The sequence below is a fragment of the Orycteropus afer genome, unplaced genomic scaffold, assembly GCF_000298275.1.
Source record: "Orycteropus afer afer isolate SDZICR_OR568_19922 unplaced genomic scaffold, OryAfe1.0 scaffold00199, whole genome shotgun sequence".
NCBI classification, from domain to species: domain Eukaryota; kingdom Metazoa; phylum Chordata; class Mammalia; order Tubulidentata; family Orycteropodidae; genus Orycteropus; species Orycteropus afer.
The window spans coordinates 896325-913628 of NW_006921786.1; the positions used below are offsets into that span (position 1 = coordinate 896325).

A 17304-nucleotide genomic window follows, 5' to 3' on the forward strand; every position below is an offset into this window, starting at 1 on the left:
AGGATGCCAATCATTCACCCTGAGAAATCCTCTAAATCTGCTACCTTGGGTAAATTGACCTAGTTGGACAGGTGAAAAGGAAATTGGTGGAGTGTGGTTGATCTTACATTCCAATATCTCTGTATATATACAGAACTGCAGATTCTTTTTTATTTGGATTTCATTGATCTCAACCAATGCTGGTTAACAGTTGGCAACAACAAAACAAAGAGCCCTACTTTGTAGTGTTTTCCAATTTCTGTGGTATAAATTTTCCCACGATGATCATTTCAAGCTAACTATATAACATCACTGAATGTGGAGCTGGGTAGATACACAAGTTTTTTTTTGTTGTTGTTAAGTGACGTCAAGTCGTTTCTGACTCATAGCGACCCCGTGCACAGCAGAAGGAAACACTGCCCAATCCCGCGCCAGCCCCACAATCCCTGCTATACTTGAGCCCATCATTGCAGCCACCGCATCAATCCATCTCGTTGAAGGCTTCCCCCTCTTTCGTCGACCCTCCACCCTACCAAGCATGACATCCTTCTCCAGGGAATGGTCCCTTCTGACAACATGACCAAAATAGGTGAGACGAAGTCTGGCCATTCTTGCTTCCAAGGAGCATTCTGGCTGCACTTCCTCCAGGACAGATCTGTTAGTTCTTTTAGCAGTCCGTGGTACTTTCAGCATTCTTCGCCAGCACCACAACTCAAAAGCATCAACTCTTCTTCAGTCTTCCTTATTCATTGTCCAGCTCTCACATGCATACGGGGCGATTGGAAATATCATGGCTTGTGTCAGGCGCACCTTAGTCCTCAAGGAGATATCCTTGCTCCTCAGCACAAGTAGCACACCATTATAAAGTATTTCCATCACACATATTTAATTAGTTATAAATAACCTCAAGAACATAGATAATAGTGCAATGTAGTAAATAATTAGGAAATGATGAATTTGAGATACTTCTTTCTTTCTTTTTTAACATTTTCATGAGTTACTACTTCATGTACCAAAGTGTCAAAAATTGCTTATTGTAGCAAAAAATTTACATTCCAAATACTACATGTAATTGTCAATAGAGCAGTGAGTTTTAGAAAAGAAAACAAATGTTAATCACTTATTATATGGAAGCTACTGGAAGTGAAATAAAACAATGTATAATGACAGATTAATAGTTTACTTATATTCTTAGTACCTTTATATTAAAACAGACATATAATTAATAGGATTGAATTATTTTAATTCTAGAATAGGGTACAAAATTATTTATCTGAGTAAATTAAGGAAAACATTCATGGCTACAACTACCTGGGACTGGTGAGAATGAACAAAGGACTTTGAGCAATCTTAAAACAACAGGCCTAATCCCTTTCAGCTACAACATGCTGCATTTCCCTCCATTCTTTTTGTTAGTGGTTAGTACAATACGAGTGCTCTTGTTGTAAATAATTTTTTCATATCTCTTTTCTAAATCAAGATCACCTCAAAGGGAGAGGCTTTGTGCTATTCCCTTTGTTTTTAATGTAATTTATTTAGTTATAAGTTTATATAATTTTATTTTTAATAATGTCTCTGTTTAACAACTTGCTCACAAAATTGCTCACAATGTAACAATTGGTTCTTGTAAGCTGGGACAAGCTGGTTCCAGTACACCACCGGCCCTCCTTAGTTCTCAGATGGAAATGGAAACAGTCTTCTTCATGGATTCAAGAAATAAGAGAGTAAGCTTTGGTCTGAACTCAAAAGGGGACCTGCAAGCAACCTAAAAAGCTTGATTTTGGTGGAGGCTTGAGCCAGGTTGATGTGTGCAATGAAATGGGATGTGTGATTACTATTTGAATGAGATTTCTGACTGGTGATACCCACACACTTAAGACATACAAGGTAGACTCTGTGTGTGAGCTGGTCCCTTTCCATAGGAGGGTCCACAGAGCAGTAAAGTAGATGTGCAGAGCATGAGTCCTGTATCACCCAGGGTCTTGTCCCAGCAGGAAATAGATGACACGTGCATATTAATAAAATATGAGGAGTAGAAGAAAGAGACTCTAAAAATGTATGGACATGTGTAGGGAAAGCATAAGAGACAAAACAAAAACCCAAGTCAAGTATCAGCAAGGCTCCATTATCATCCCTAGACTGAAGGAGGAAGCAGGGGTTGAGAAGGAACGGTACCAGACCCTAGGAACAGAGAGGGCTGGGAGGTGGGAAGCCTGACAGGAAAAGAGACCTTTGCCTACAGGGCAGGACACAGGGAATAAACACCTCCTCCTCTTTCCTCTCCTATGGTGCTTCCCACTGGCTGTATCCACTAACATCCAGAGGTCAAGGGAGCTCATTAATTTCAACCTCCTGGGGTGAGTAGGGTTGAGAAAGGTGGAAGGGGTGTGAAGGAGCAAATGGAAAGGTCCTGACCTTGGGCATGTTGTTGTGTGTAGAGTGGACATCCTCAGCCTTTGTCTTGGGCCTAGGAATAAGGCCAGGGGATCTTGGTTCGGAATTGCCAAATTTCACCTTCATCTCAGAGGCATTCAGAGTCTGTTCACTTGCTCCTGCAAGGTGGAGGGGGCTGTTTGTGTAGCTGTACTGCTCTTCACTGTAGGACCAATCCTTCTCCCCTAGCCTGGCAGAGGGTCCTGGAATAAGGAGAGTGAGGTCTGTGAGCAGACCCCTGGCCATGGTTCCAAACTTTGCTGCCAGGGAAATAGCTAGGGATTACTCTCTTTGTCTGGCTGCCTTTAGTCCTCTAGCTCAAGGTTCCACAGGGTTGTTTTTTATGGACACTCAAAATATGGTTGAGAGAGCCCGAATATGGGAACAAGGAAACCATGGGGTGTCTGGCTCTGACACTATCACTGATAGATTACCAGCTTTTAAAATGAATCTGAATTTCCTCATCTGAAAAACCAAGAGCCTGGACCAGATGATCAGGTTCAGAAACATCTGACTTGAATGTCTGATTCAAGACTTTGAGCACAAAGTCTAGGTCATTTGCATAATGAAAAAACATGTCTTTCCACAGCCAGGAGGTGGCAGCAAAGTTCTGTTGTGAAGAGGCCTGTAGGTCAAGGTAGGCTCTGCTCTCCAAGGTTCCTAGGCTCTAAGTCATTTTGGTGGCTAGGTTTTACTGCTGATTGCGGAATCTACTTCCGTAGTGATACTGCCTCGGAAGCCCAAGGAGGGTTCGTTATGAGTCGGATCTGACTCAGTGGCAGTGGTTTTTAATAATTAGCAGCAGGGGCATTGTCATCATCATTATTACTATTGTTATTAAAACCGCAGCAATGATGCTGCCTTCAACATAGACAATACTGCATATTCAAGGAAACATTTTGCCCAGTATCATATGGTAGCATCTTAAGAACCCCCTGAGTAGGTAAGGGGCACCAGAACATGTTGAAGCTCAGAGGCACTTCCTGACTTGCTTAAGGCCCTATGCAAAGTGTGGATGTGCCCAGACTGGAACCCCAGCTTCTTTGCTCTGGTCCTGTGTGTTCCCAATCTCACTGTGTGAAAGACTTGAGACAAAGGCCCTCCTGCTTCCTTGTTCATTTTGCAGCAGTGTCAGAGCGACCATAGGGACCCAACCTAAGAGCCAGAGAGCTTAAGACTGACTGCCAGTTTCCAGTTGGAGTTTGACATGTGGAGAAAGAAACTCAGTACATAAACCTCATCCTTACTCCCTTCCCTTTCTCCCAATCTTCAGAAGAATTAAAAAATATACTTAACTTTAGTTATTCTGTTCTCATGAAGGCATGTCTGGTGTCCAGGCCTAAAAGTTTCTCATTCATCCATTCATTTATTCCACAATCAGAATTTTGGTGACTTATTTCTCTCCTAATTTAAGCATCTGGGAACCAAGAGCTAGTAGTATATGGGTAGCCAGGTAAATGGAAAGATATTAGGAGTCCCAAGTGAACCAGGCAGTGTTTGAGCAAGTAGAATCCAGATCTGGCTTTGTTGGGGTGTCAGGGAGGAGTGATTCTATAGGTATGATTGTTTTTTTGATGACCTCCAACTATATGATGTGCTAACTTTTCAAATCAGAGGAAGCAAGCCCCTTTGAGACACAGCCAAAGCCTCTGTCCTGCACACCACCTTCCTCCATCCCTGTTGTTAGAACAGGTTACCAGAGTGATTACTATGTTTCAGACTCTAGATCAATTTTTTTTTTTAATATTCTTTTTTGCTCTCCAAAATGATCCTATGAATAGGTTGTTACACCCTATTTTACACATGAGGAAACTGAGGCTTAATGTCATGAAGTTACTTGCTCAAGGTCACAAAGCTAGTGACTAGTAGTGCAGCATTGGGATGTGACAGGTTAGGATTCAAGACTCCTAGCATTGCTGAACATGCCTATGCATAGGGACCCACCGTTGTGTGACTCTGTGTGCTGTATGGGGAGTGTGAAGAACTGTAATTGCATCTCCCTTCTCAAAACATTGGGCAAGTCAATACTTGTCTGCAATGCCTCTAGAAAATTAGGGCATGCATAACTCCTGATCTTCTGATAGGATTGTTGGGAGGCTGGAACAGAAAAGAGAAAAATGGGCCGGAGAACACTTACAAAGTGTTCTGTGTATTTAAAATCTTATTGGAGAACAGTGTGGTTTAGTGACAGAAGTGCTGGACTAGGGACTGGTATCCAGGGAACATTGAGTATCTGGTGTCACTTCGCCCTCCTGGCCTTAGTTTCCCTGTCTGCAGAATGAAGATACTAGACTCGGCAATTTCTAATGGGCTCTTCCAAGCCTAAATTTTCACAATGATTATGATGACAATGACAACAGTAATGGTGGTGATGATGATGATAATGATGTTAGTGATGTTAGAGGAAAGTGACCTCAGAATCATTTCTTGTCATCACCACCACTGCCAACCCTCCTTAATCTCAACTGTGTTTAAAGGTATATAGGGTGGGCTGATGAGATAGAAAGAGAATTTGAATCCAGGATATTGGAGGATAGCATACTTACCTTAGTGATTGTTAAATGGTAAGCTCATACTTAATATCAGTTAATAGTCACTATGATTTTTTTATGGTTATCTCCACCTTACAGAGTAGGAAGTTGAGGGTCTGAGAGGAGAATGATTTGCTGAAGAGAATACAGCTAGTAAGGGAGAAAATCAGGATTCTATCCAGGTTTGCTGGAATCCAAAGCTTGTGCCCCTGACTGCACAGGTCACTTTGGTCAATGAGGAACTAGAATTCAGAGAATTATGGGTGACTATCCAAAGACTGCAGGAGCTCTGGTAGCATAGTGCCTAAGGCACTTGACTGCTAACCAGAAGGCTGGTGGTTCAAACCCACCAGGCACTCCTCGGAAGGAAGGTTGGGCATTCCTACTTCCGTAGTGATACTGCCTCGGAAACCCAAGGAGGGGTCACTATGAGTCGGGGCCGACTCGATGGCAAATAACAACAACAACAACATCCAAAGACTGCATAGCTATTGATAATAAATTGTTGGACTGAGGCTCAAATATAGTCTTGGTTCGTAATTTTGTCCTTATCCCATCCTACTGTGTTCTCTCAGGGTATGCAAGTTGATACAATCAGAATCAGTGGAATTGGGGGAGGCTAGTGCCTGCCCAGTCTCTGACTGAATTTTAAGGCCCAGAAACTCTGTAACCAGTTGCTCCCTTCACTTTTTGGCCCAGAACACAATGAAGTAGATCCTGTGGGCAGAGGGGAGTTACTTCTTCCAGAAGGAGGAAGAGTGAGATACCTGGGCCCCCACCTTGTCTTTCACAAAGCATCCATCTTCCCAGGAGTGAATGAGCTCAAAGGCACCTACTACCTGCTCAGCTGTGATGGGAAACTGTAGGTGGGTGTTTTGGGTTAAAATGTATCCCCTCAAAAATATATGTTGAAGTTCTAACTCCTGTACTTGAAAATGCAACCCTATTTGGAAAAAGGGTCTTTGAGGATGCCATCAGGTGGGTTAACATGAGGTCATACTGTATAGGGTAGGTCCTAATCTTATATGACTGATGTCTTTATAATAAAGACAGAAAGACAGAGGAAGGATGTCATGTGACACTGAATCTGCAAGTCAAGGAACACTTGAAGCTACCAGAAGGTAGGAGACAGACATGGAACAGATTCTCCCTCAAGTCTCAGAAGGACACAGTTGACATCCTGATCTCAGATTCCCAGACTCCAGAACTGTGAGACAATAGATTTCTGTTCTTATAAAAGCCACCCAATGTGTGGTATTTTGTTATGACAGCCCTAGAACACTAATACAGTGGATGTGGAAGAAGTGTGTGACATTGTTTATAAAAGGAATGGGATGGAAGAGCAGGGCTTCTCAGTAGACTGCTCTGGGAGTTTGGGATCTTGGGGGTCTAGAATTTACCCATGACAACTATAATCAAAATGCTTGGTCTATCAGCACCCCAATTTCCCTACCTGTACATTTAGGGAGAAAATGAGTGTGACAGTTGGGGTTGTATGTCAGCTTGGCTGGACCATGACTCTGAGTGGTTTAATCAGTTGTGATGTGGTTATTCCTATGATGCAATCTGATGCATATCCTTCGAGCAGCCAATCAGTTGAAAGGGAGTTCCCCTAGGGGTGTGGCCTCCTTCTAATATATAAATGGATGTCCTGGGAAAACTCAGAAACCTTCTGTGGCTCTGGATCCTGTCATGCTGCCTACAACTGTCTTGTGAGCCTGCTGATCTTGGATTCATCATCTGCCGAAGTCAGCAGACTTTATACTGCCTTTCAGTCTTGAGCTCATCAGCCCTTGCAGCTGCATGAGTCAGGAAAAGCCTCCAGCTTGATGTTTAATCCAGGAACTTGGGACTTGCCAGCATCTATAACTGTGTGAGCCATTTTCCTAAGATAAATTTCATTCTTAATTTTATATATATATATATAGTGACCCCTTCTTGGGTTTCTGAGGTAGTATCTCTATGGAAGTAGATTGCCCAGTCTTCCTTCCAAGGAGTGGCTGGTGGATTTGAACTGCCAGCCTTGTGGTTAGCAGTCAAATGTACTATACCACCAGAGCACCCATATGTGTGTGTGTGTGTGTTTGTGTGTGTGTGTATGGGCTTTATATATATATATATATATATACACATATACATACAAGCTTTACTGATTTTGCTCCTCTAGAGAATTCAGCCTCATGCAATGAGGAAGTCAATTTGAAGGAATTGTGGTGGTGAACTGGGTAAGACATTTAAGACATTTGGCTGCTAACCAGAAGGTCAGCAGTTCAAACCTACCAGATTCTCTGTGGGAGAAAGATGAGACAGTCTATTTCCATAAAGATTTACAGCCTTAGAAACCCAACTGGGGCTGCTGTGAGTTGAAATCAATTTGATGGCAGTAGGCTTGGTTTTTTGGTAGTAAGAAAATGTGTTATACTTACCTAAATCGGTCTTTATTTTTAAATGGTTATGGAAGTTGGTGATTTATCTTGAAACTAAGTTGGAATTTCATCATAGAAATTTGGGGCAAGGAGGCTGCACTTTCACATTACTTTCTTTACATGTGAAATAATGCAGACATGAATCTAAAACCATCCTCTGAAAGTGCTTGTCTGTTAACTGAAAGGTTGGAGGGAGGTTCAAGTCCACCCAGAGATACCTCGGAAGAAAGTCCTGGTGATCTACTTTCAAAATATCAGTCATTCAGACTTTATGGAACACAGGCATGGGGTCACCATGAGTCAGAATTGACTATAGCAAGTGATTTGCTTTTTCCTTTGGAAGGGAAATGGAACACTATAATAAACACCGTGAAGCCAGAAACTTAAGTACTAAGCAGAATTTATTTCTCACATTTCTCTCCACTCCTGTGGAGGTGTCTCATGGCAACATGCACCAGGAGAGCCTCATTCTTCCATCTTCTGTGTAAGAAAAACAATTTGTACATAGAAAATGAGTCAAACCAAGTAGGAGACTGAGTATCATCTTCAAGTGGAACAGCTAGAAAGGCTGGAACTTCAGAAAAACTCTAAAGAATTTTTGCTCATTGTAAACACAAACCAATCAAGCTACTGGGGAGAGAATGAGTCCCCTAAAAAGCAAAAGCTTCTTGGGCATCTCCTCTAGCAACAGGGGGAAACAAGAAGAAAGGTGTCCATCTCCCTTCATACTTCACTTTCAGCCTGAACTCACGAGACCTTTGGCTACAATAGTAGCATCTATGAGTGCACGACCAACAGCAGGGAAGAGAGAACCTATGGGCAGCCTCTTTAACTCTCCCTGTGTGTTCTTCAGGCCCCCAGGTCTCAGAACTCTCTGGGAAGAAGCCACACACAGGTCTGCTCTTACCTGGCCTCCCACATCCCGGCTCTTGGCCCTCAGCTTGTTAACCTGGGACTCAGCGATATCCGCCCTCTCCTCGGCCTCCTCCAGCTCATGCTGAACCCTCCGGCATCTGGAAAGCTGTGTGTTGGCTTGCTCCTCCTGGAAGGGAAGACGGAAGGGTCTGAGGCTGATGAAACTTCTCACTCAGACTCTGAGGATCCTCATCTCTGGGGGCCCCCTGAGGAGTAGGGAAACCAGGAGAGCTAGACCCTGGGTGGCCTGACTACAGAGGAAGGAAAGCAGGGCTGAGCTCTCCAGAGCATAATGACACCACTGTTGGGTCATGACTGTGATACTGCCCTGAAGTCGCCTTGCTGGTGTGGCCACCCCTCATGGGACTACCTTATGTTCCCTTTAGGCTGCGTGTCCCCAAAGAACTCCTTTAAAGAAAACCTAGGTCTAGAGTTCTCACAAAGCACCTGTAAGTGCCTTACAATAGACAAGCCTCCCTTGTATTGTACCTTCTCCAAATGCCACCTGTTGTGGCAAGGCCACTGTACAGGTCTACTTGGGGGTGATACAAGGGTTCTGAATTAATGTGGCATCCTAGGTACCCCACCAAGCCTTGCCAATCTTGTTGGTGTGTACTGATTCAATAGGCACCAACCCTTCCACCGTTTAACCCTAAGGTCAGGATGGGACTGACCAGCCATCTTGGCAGGGAAAAATGAGGGCAGGGAGAGATGCCATATGCTCAGCCATTTTTCTGGGACAGGGCTCCCAAAGTTTGTTCCTCTGAACACTGTGGGATGCTCTGCAGAACATAAAAAGGTTCCAGGGAATTACATGTGGCAAATGAAATGTTCTACAATGCCTCTTCCACATTGGACAGTTTAGCTATACAATCTGAGAAATCTTGAAGTAAAGCACCCAGTTTAACTTTGTTTAACTCAGAATTTCCCAGACTAATTTTGTTGTTGTTGTTAGAAAAAGCTCCCCAACACTAGTTTTCCCCTATTAATGTCCCTCAGTATCTCAGGAGATACTTTCAGAAACACTGGATGTAGCCCGTTCTGTTTATCCTGTGTTGTTTCACCTATTACAGATCATGGGGTTGATCAAAAAGGAGGCAATGGAGTGGTGGGAGTTAGGAGGGCTCAGTAAGGTCAGAGGGGCGGAGACTAGGATGAGTAGGTTGCAGTGGGATGATGTGAATTAGGACATAGTGTCTATGGTTAGGCCAAGGAGGCAGGAAGGACTGTGAAGTGGGCTGAGGTTGTTAGGGAGCGTCAGGAGAGGCAGAGTTGGTAGGGCGGGCTGTGATGGCTTGGGTGGGTAGACTGAACCAGAGTTGGGTAGGATCAAGTAAGGCAAGCTGAGGTTGAAGGAAAGGGGATCGAGGGGGCAATGCCAGTGGGGTGAGGGAAGAGGGTACAGAGGTGGGAAGAAGGGGAAGGTTTGTTTAACATAGACTGGAGGAAGGAGGAGGCAACTGTCTGTGTTTACAGTCTGCAAATGAAGATGCAGGTCTGAGACCCAGTGGACTCTATTCAACAGGAGCAAGCTCCCAATCAGGGAGCTGGTGGGGGCACAGGCTCCATGAGGGGGTGTCCCTGGGATCTCTGTACTCACAGCCTCCTCAGCCTGCCTCTTGTAAGCTTTCACTTTGGCTTGTAGCTTGTCCACTAGGTCCTGGAGCCTAAGGATGTTCTTGCGGTCTTCCTCAGCCTGCAAACAGAGCATCCAGGTGGGACCATTAACTTCTTCTGATGTGTCTGACAGATCATTCCCAAGGCTTGTGAAGTACCCACCTGGTAAGTCATTTCCTTGAGTTTCCTTTCATATTTGTGGGCTCCCTTGAGAGCTTCAGCCCCCCTTTTCTGCTCAGCATCTAGCTCACTTTCCAGCTCCCGCACCTGAGTATGGCGACCAGAACAGAGATTCAAGTCAGGTCTCCCAGGCTTCTCTCACAGGCCCATGTGCCAGTCACTATAGGATAAACTCAAGACCTGCTAATTATATTTTGCAGAGGTGACTCCTCCTAGGGCTCAGGAACCAAATTGTTATTCATACGGCCACCAATAGCCCACAGAGAGGCTATGTAAGAACAAGACACCTTTGGGGAGATGAAACCTCAGCTGCACATGGTTTAGCTACTGGGTTAAGCTTTGCAAAAGATGCACTGTCCTTTGGGTCTAGGCAGCTGTGAGAGAGAAAACAGCATGAACTTCTGCCCCTACTTGTCCTTGCAGATGAACTTGCATGATTGTTCCTGGTGGGCCTGATTCTTGGTACAATGAGGCAGCAGGGCCAGAAATAGTAAAAGTGCCAACAGATCTAAAGCAAGTCAGTCACAGTCACTGAGTGAGAGTCAATATATTTGGAATGGACATTATTATTGAGAGTGGAGATATGATTATAATTCCTGCCCAGCCTACCTCTAATGTGAAGATTAAATTAGGTAATGTATGTGGAAATGTGAATAAATCACTACATAGAGGCTATTAACTTCAGAGGTCCTTCTGCCTTACTTGAAGTCTTGAGGGAAGAAATACTAATTGATGTTAAGTCAACTCCAACTCATGGGGACCCTATGTGTGCCAGAGTAGAACTGTGCTCCATAGGGTTTATGGCTGAGATTTTGAAAGTAAATTTCCAGGTCTTTTTTTTCAAGGTGCTTCTGGGTGGACTCAAACCTTCAACTTTTTGGTTAGCCACTGAACATACTAACTATTTGCACTACCCAGGAACTCCGAGAGGAGAGGTAGGCACTGAGAATGCAGGCCATTAATTATGGTCCTAGTCTACTGGAAATACTGGCAGCCACAGAGAAGAAGCAGCTCTGGGCTTGGAGATGGCGTAGATCAACCTTAAAATTTACTAATAAAGAAACCTACTCTGGGCACTGTTCCAAAACAGACCCCTGTGTCCTGGGAGGATTTTCCATCAGGTGCTATAAAAGAATATCTTGTGACTGCTTTGTAGGCCTCTGTAGGACTTACAACAGAACCAACCCACTGCCATCAAGTTGATTCCAACTCATGGTGACCCTTTGGGGCAGAGGATAAATGCCCCCATAGGATTTCCAAGGCTGTAAATCTTTACGGAAACAAACTGCCTCATCTTTCTCTCATGGAGTGGCTGGTGGATTTCAACTGCCACCCTTTGATTAGCAGATGAATGTGTTAACAGCTATGCCACCAGAGCTACTTGTAGATCTTACGGAACTTATAAAACTGGGCAGCTGGGAAGGGGTGGACTGTCAAGGTGCCTCACTGTGTGAGGAGGAGGTTGGCTAAGGAGTCCCTGTTGACGTGGAAATCAAAGAATCAAAGAGGGCTGGCATGGGACTTAAACCAAGAGACACCTAAGAAGGGAGACTGGGAGGGACTCATGAGAAAGAAAGGCGTAAGCTCATTTTAGTAGAATAGAACTGGGAATAATTTAAAATAATCACTTAAATCTTTTTTTTTTTTTTTTGTGGGGAAGCTTTAACTTCCCTGGTGTTTACTTTTACTACTCACTTGTCTATGGGCTTCACATTTAAAGGTTCCATGTGCCTGGTAATGGACCCTTGGTAATGCAAGTGGTTAAAGCACTAACTACTTTAGGCTGCTAACCTTAAGGTTAGTAGTTCAAGTCTACCAGCCACTCTGTAAGAGAAAGGTGAGGCAGTCTGCTTCTGTAAAGATGTACAGCCTTGGAATGCTATAGGACAGCTGTACTCTGTCCTAGAGGGTTGCTGTGAGTCAGAACCAACTTGATGGCAGTGTATTTTTTTTTATTTTTGATGCCTGGTGACCATGTTCTTAGCAAGCTGGTATACATCATGACTGTATTTTGGGGCTTTCCTGCTGTGAAACATTGTTTCCTTCTTTCTACCTCCTCCTCACCCTCCTTGCCTCCCACTCTTTCACTTCCTCTCTCCCTAGGACAACAGAAGCATTCCAACAACTTCCTCCACATGGTCCCTCTCAAAAATGTCAGCTTAGAGTGAAGCCTCTTTTAAAAACAAATTAAATAAACTATCATAGGTCTAAATGGAAATGCAAAGAGTACAAGAAACGAAAGGAACATTCCGCAAAGAAATTGAATAGCGGCAATAAATACTTGGGCTCCAGGGAAAGAAAAAGCAGGATTGTTCAGCATGTAGAATTTCACTTTTCTGGTGTACTCTGGTAGCATAGTGCCTAAGGCACTTGACTGCTAACCAGAAGGCTGGCAGTTCAAACCCACCAGCCACTCCATGGAAGGAAGATAGGGCAATCTACTTCCGTAGTGATACTGTCTAGGAAACCTATGGAGGGTTCGCTATGAGTCAGGTCTGACTTGACGGCACATAACAACAAGTTGGAGGAGATGGTGCAAAAGGTTAGTTCACGCCACTGTTAACTGAGAGGTTGGCAGTTTGAGTCCACGCAGAGTTCCTTTGGAAGACCTGGTGATCTACTGCTGAAAATTCAGCCTTTGAAGACCCTATGGACCACAATCCTACTCTGATGCTCATGGGGTCGCAGTGTGTCAGAATTGATTCTATAGTAACTGTCTTTTTTTTTTTTTTTTTTAACTTGGAGGAAGAGCATCAATCACCTTCCATTCAGGATGCAATGAGAAATATTCCAGAACTGCCAATTGCATTTTAAACCAAATCAAAACCAAACTCACTGCTATCAAGTTGATTCTGACTCATAGTGACTCCCATTGTGTTTCCGAGGTGATAAATCTTTGCAGAAGTAGATTGCCCCATTTTCCTTCCAGGGAGCAACTAGTGAGTTTGAACCACCAACCTTCTGATTAGCAGTCAAATACCCAATTGCATTTAGAGTTTAGAAAAGCTAGGAAGGGAATCAGACCCAAGAGTGAATCTACAGATTTTACATAGGATGGACCATTGTTTATCAAAGGGAAGTCTGGTCCAAAATGTAAATTACACCAAAGTGTCCATGGTAAAGTATGACTTTAAAGTACATTTTTCCATTTATGTTGATATGAATCCATATAAAAACAGTATTTGTACATTAAAAAAATGTAAGTGTAATAATGGTTTTAAGCATAAGCATGCCTAAATAGATTTGTGTGTGTTGGGGGCTGTCCATGGGTGGTATAGACAATTAACAAGTATAAACAGTTAAAAAGCTTGGCTCCTAAACTAAAAGTTGGGAGTTCAAGTCCACATGGAGTTACCTCAGAAGAAAGGTCTGGTGATCTACTTCCAAAAAAATTAGTCATGGAAAACCTTTTGGAACACAATTCTACTCTGACACACTTGGAGTCGCCATGAGTCAGAATTGATTTGACAGCCACTATTTTCTTTTGTTGAGGGGTAGGGGTCTGTGAAGGAGAACTAGGTGGGAGATTTGGCTCACAGGGTGTTTTGTAAGTAGTCCTGAAACTAATCTATTCCATCAGTGGCCACTTTCCCACAGCCTAATTTCTGGACTGTGTTTCTGTCTGTGGAGGTTGAATCAGATGTCACTGGTAGAGTGAGAGTCCTCATAAACCACTCTACCCGGTTCTCCAGTTTCTGGATCTGCTTCTTGCCCCCCTTCAGGGCCAGCTGCTCTGCCTCATCCAGACGGTGCTGTAGGTCCTTTACCATCTGCTCCAGGTTCTTTTTCATCCGCTCTAGGTGGGCACTGGTGTCCTGCTCTTTTTTCAGCTCTTCAGACATCATGGCTGCCTGTTTAGGGTCACAGGAGATATCAATAGGCCATCCAGCCTATCCCTAGCCCAAGGACACAGAAGATGTCGTTTGGGTCTGGAATGTTGTTGAGTGCTATCAAGTTCATTCATAGGGTGGCAGTTATTGGTATTGTATGTGCCTGATTGAAGCCACCAATCCACCAATCATTACTCATCATTCTCAGCTTTCTTTCTCACTTCACCTCCACTAGGATTCCCTGAATGGCTCAAACTATTAAACACTCAACTACTAACTAAAATGTTGGCTGTTCAAATCCACCCCAGGGTGCCTTGGAAGAAAGACCTGGTGATCCGCTTCTGAAAGGTCACAACCTTGAAAAGCCTATGGGGCACAGTTCTACTCTGCACATTTCTGAATCAATGTGACATCAAAAGATTTTATTATTTATTTATTTTTGTTCTCACTTCCACTGAGGAACGATTCATGACATATCTCCAGGAAGCCAACACCAACTGAGTGTGGGCCATAAGGAGATGAAATGTACTTGCCATACCCTGGCTTAGAAGTCATTTTCATAGCTCCAAACACCATCTCTGGGAAGAAAGAATAATGCTTACATCTGTGATGGCCTTTTTGGCCTTCTCCTCTGCATTTCTGGACTCCTGCATAGAGTTTTCCACTTCTGCCTGGCATTGAGCTATGTCAGCCTCCAGTTTTTTCTTGGTATTTATCAAGCTTGTGTTCTAGCAAGAAAAATTAGATATCAGGGTTGTAGGTTATACTTGGGCATTTAAAACACTTAGGAGGTAGGGGGTTGGGCAGGGAAGGAAGTCAATCATGATCACGTCCCATTTTTCAATTTTTACATGAGTGACCTGCTAGACACTGCTTCTTGATGGGAATTCCTCATACAGATCCAAGAACTGTACATAAGGGGATCAAGTAAATAATGAAGGGAGAATTTCAAATATTTGAGGAAGGATAGATTATTGGGAGAAGGAAAAGACTGATAGACATAACTATATAAAAATGAAAAATCATTCTTATTATCCAAACCTACGATAAATGAAATTGTAAGGGGATGACAAATAGGAAAACATTTGCAATGTATATTACTAAAAAGATATTATATTCCTTACCATATAATAAATAAGACAAATCAATAAAAGGGCAAAAAACACAAGTTGGTAAAACACACTAGAAGAAACACCAATAACCAATGAATGGATATAACAAAATGTTCCATCTCCTTAGTTCCACCTCATTAGTATCAAAGAAATAAGAATAAACCATTAAGTTATTTTTCAATAGTTAAATTTGTATAAATTTTAAAAATAACAGGGTCTTTGAAAATTTATAGAAAATATTCTCATATATTTTCCCAATGGGAACAAAAGTTAGGACAACCTTGTAAAGAGCAATTTGCAATGTATAACAAATATCTTTACTGTTTTACACTGAAATTTGACATCTAGGAATTTATTTACTTACAGGAGTACTAAGGAAATAATACTAACCATGGATGTATGTGCAAACTTAATTAAAAGTAAATTCATTATAGCATTTTTCTAGTAAAAAAATTTTATTGGGAACAACCTAAAATAGCCCATGATACTCAAATGGACCACTTTTCTGCCTTTAAAAACTGTATCAGGGAAGACTATTTAAAGATGTAGAAATATGTTCATTGTTAAATGAAAATCATAGGTTGCAAAAAGTTTGATGACATTTTACAAAACATATAATATTTATGTACACATAGGATGAAACTAAAATAAGACCCCAAGATATTAAGAATATGGTTGATTTTTTTTTTTTTCTATTTGTTTGCTTGTATTTTTTATCTTTTTTTTTTGGAAACAATAGAGTCTTTTTAAACTTCCATAAAAGTGATAACAATAATTATTTCCAAGGAAAATCTAATTTTCTAAGAGAGCGCCTCCTCTGTGAAGCCTTCCCTGCCCCTTTTATGCAATATTTAATCTTTTTCTTCACTAATTTTGCTTCCCCCAACGTGCATGAAGTTTTATCTTCTGATAAAACAAAGTGCAGAAATCTATCCATCTAGAGTCAAGGTCAAAGTTCCTGGGTGGTGCAAGTGGTTAATGTGACTGCTAACTGAAAGGCTGGAGCCTCCAGTCCACCAAGAGCTGCCTTGGAAAAAAGGCCTAGCAATCTAATTCTGCCAAATGAGCCATTGAAAATCTTATGAAATGCGGTTCTGCTCTGATACACATAGGACTGCCATAAGTAAGAGTCAATGCAACACGATAGCAACTGGTTAGAGTCAAAGTTACGTCACAGTGAGACTTAATGAGATTTTGTATGGATGGCTAGTCTGGGAGAAAGGGCAATGTTCTTTTCTACATGTCCACATGTCTGAGGTCCTAGCTTTCCCCGGGGCTGTGGGGGAGCTCTGCGTGGATGGAGGCGGAACACACCTGGGAATGCAGGAGCTGCACCCGGTCGCTGGCATCCAGCAGCTCCTGCTCTGACAGCCGGCGGGTCCTCTCTGTCTGCTCCAGGGCCACTTTCATTTCTTCCAGCTCCTCCAGCAAGAGACCATTCCTGCGCTCCACAATGGCCAGCTGCTCTTTGAGATCCTCATTGCTTCTCAGGGCGTCATCCAGGTGCAGCTGGGAATCCTTGGAGGAAGCCAGGAGTGAGGACAAAGGCACAGAACAGCTGGGGTCTGGCCGGCCCAGTGGGCTGGTGTTCAGAGGGAGTGCTTACCTTCAGCTGGCCCTGGACTGTACGCAGGTGTTTCTGGGTCTCTGCCACCTGTCGGTTGGTGTGGCCCAGCTGAATCTCCATTTCATTGAGGTCTCCCTCCATCTTCTTCTTCAGCCTCAGGGCATCATTCCGGCTCCGGATTTCGGCCTCCAGCAGGGTCTGCATGGCTTCAGCTGCTCGCTGGCTGTTTCTTTTCAGCTGCTCTATTTCTTCATCCTTCTCAGTGACCTTCCGGTCAAGCTCAGACTTTATCTGACTCAGCTCTAGGTGGACACGCAAGATCTTGCTCTCTTCATGTTCCAAGGAACCCTGAGAAGAGTAGGGAAGCAATTGGGAGTGACAGGAGCAGCCGTCTTCCTCCAATGGATATTTTCATTCCCAGTATGATAAAATGGTATTGCTTTACCGATTTTACAGATGAAGACAATACTTGGAGAGGTCAAATGTTCCCAATAATATAGAAGCTTAGACTAAAACTTTCTGTTATTAACAAATAATCCTTTTGTTTCTTTAAATTTTCTTTATTTTGTTGTTGCTGAGAATATATGCAGCAAAACACCCCAGTTCAACAGTTTCCACATGTACGGTTCAGTGATGTTGTTTCCATTCTCTTTAAGTTGTACAACATTTTCATCCTCTTTTGCCGGGTTCTTCCTCCCTCATTAACATAAACTC

General features: G+C 43.0%; 1 protein-coding gene across 1 annotated transcript in view; it reads right to left on the bottom strand.

Moving 5' to 3' along the window:
* Positions 1–8105: 8105 nt before the first annotated feature.
* Positions 8106–17304, bottom strand: part of MYH13 (myosin heavy chain 13) — a 67286-nt gene continuing 58087 nt past the window's right edge. Inside the window, exons 32-38 of the mRNA XM_007948058.1 lie at positions 16630–16938; positions 16338–16541; positions 14514–14639; positions 13762–13932; positions 10064–10168; positions 9885–9980; positions 8106–8411 (exon numbers count right to left, since the gene is read on the bottom strand). Of these exons, the coding sequence (XP_007946249.1) occupies positions 8106–8411; positions 9885–9980; positions 10064–10168; positions 13762–13932; positions 14514–14639; positions 16338–16541; positions 16630–16938 (1317 nt within the window). The remainder of the gene's footprint in view (positions 8412–9884; positions 9981–10063; positions 10169–13761; positions 13933–14513; positions 14640–16337; positions 16542–16629; positions 16939–17304) is intronic.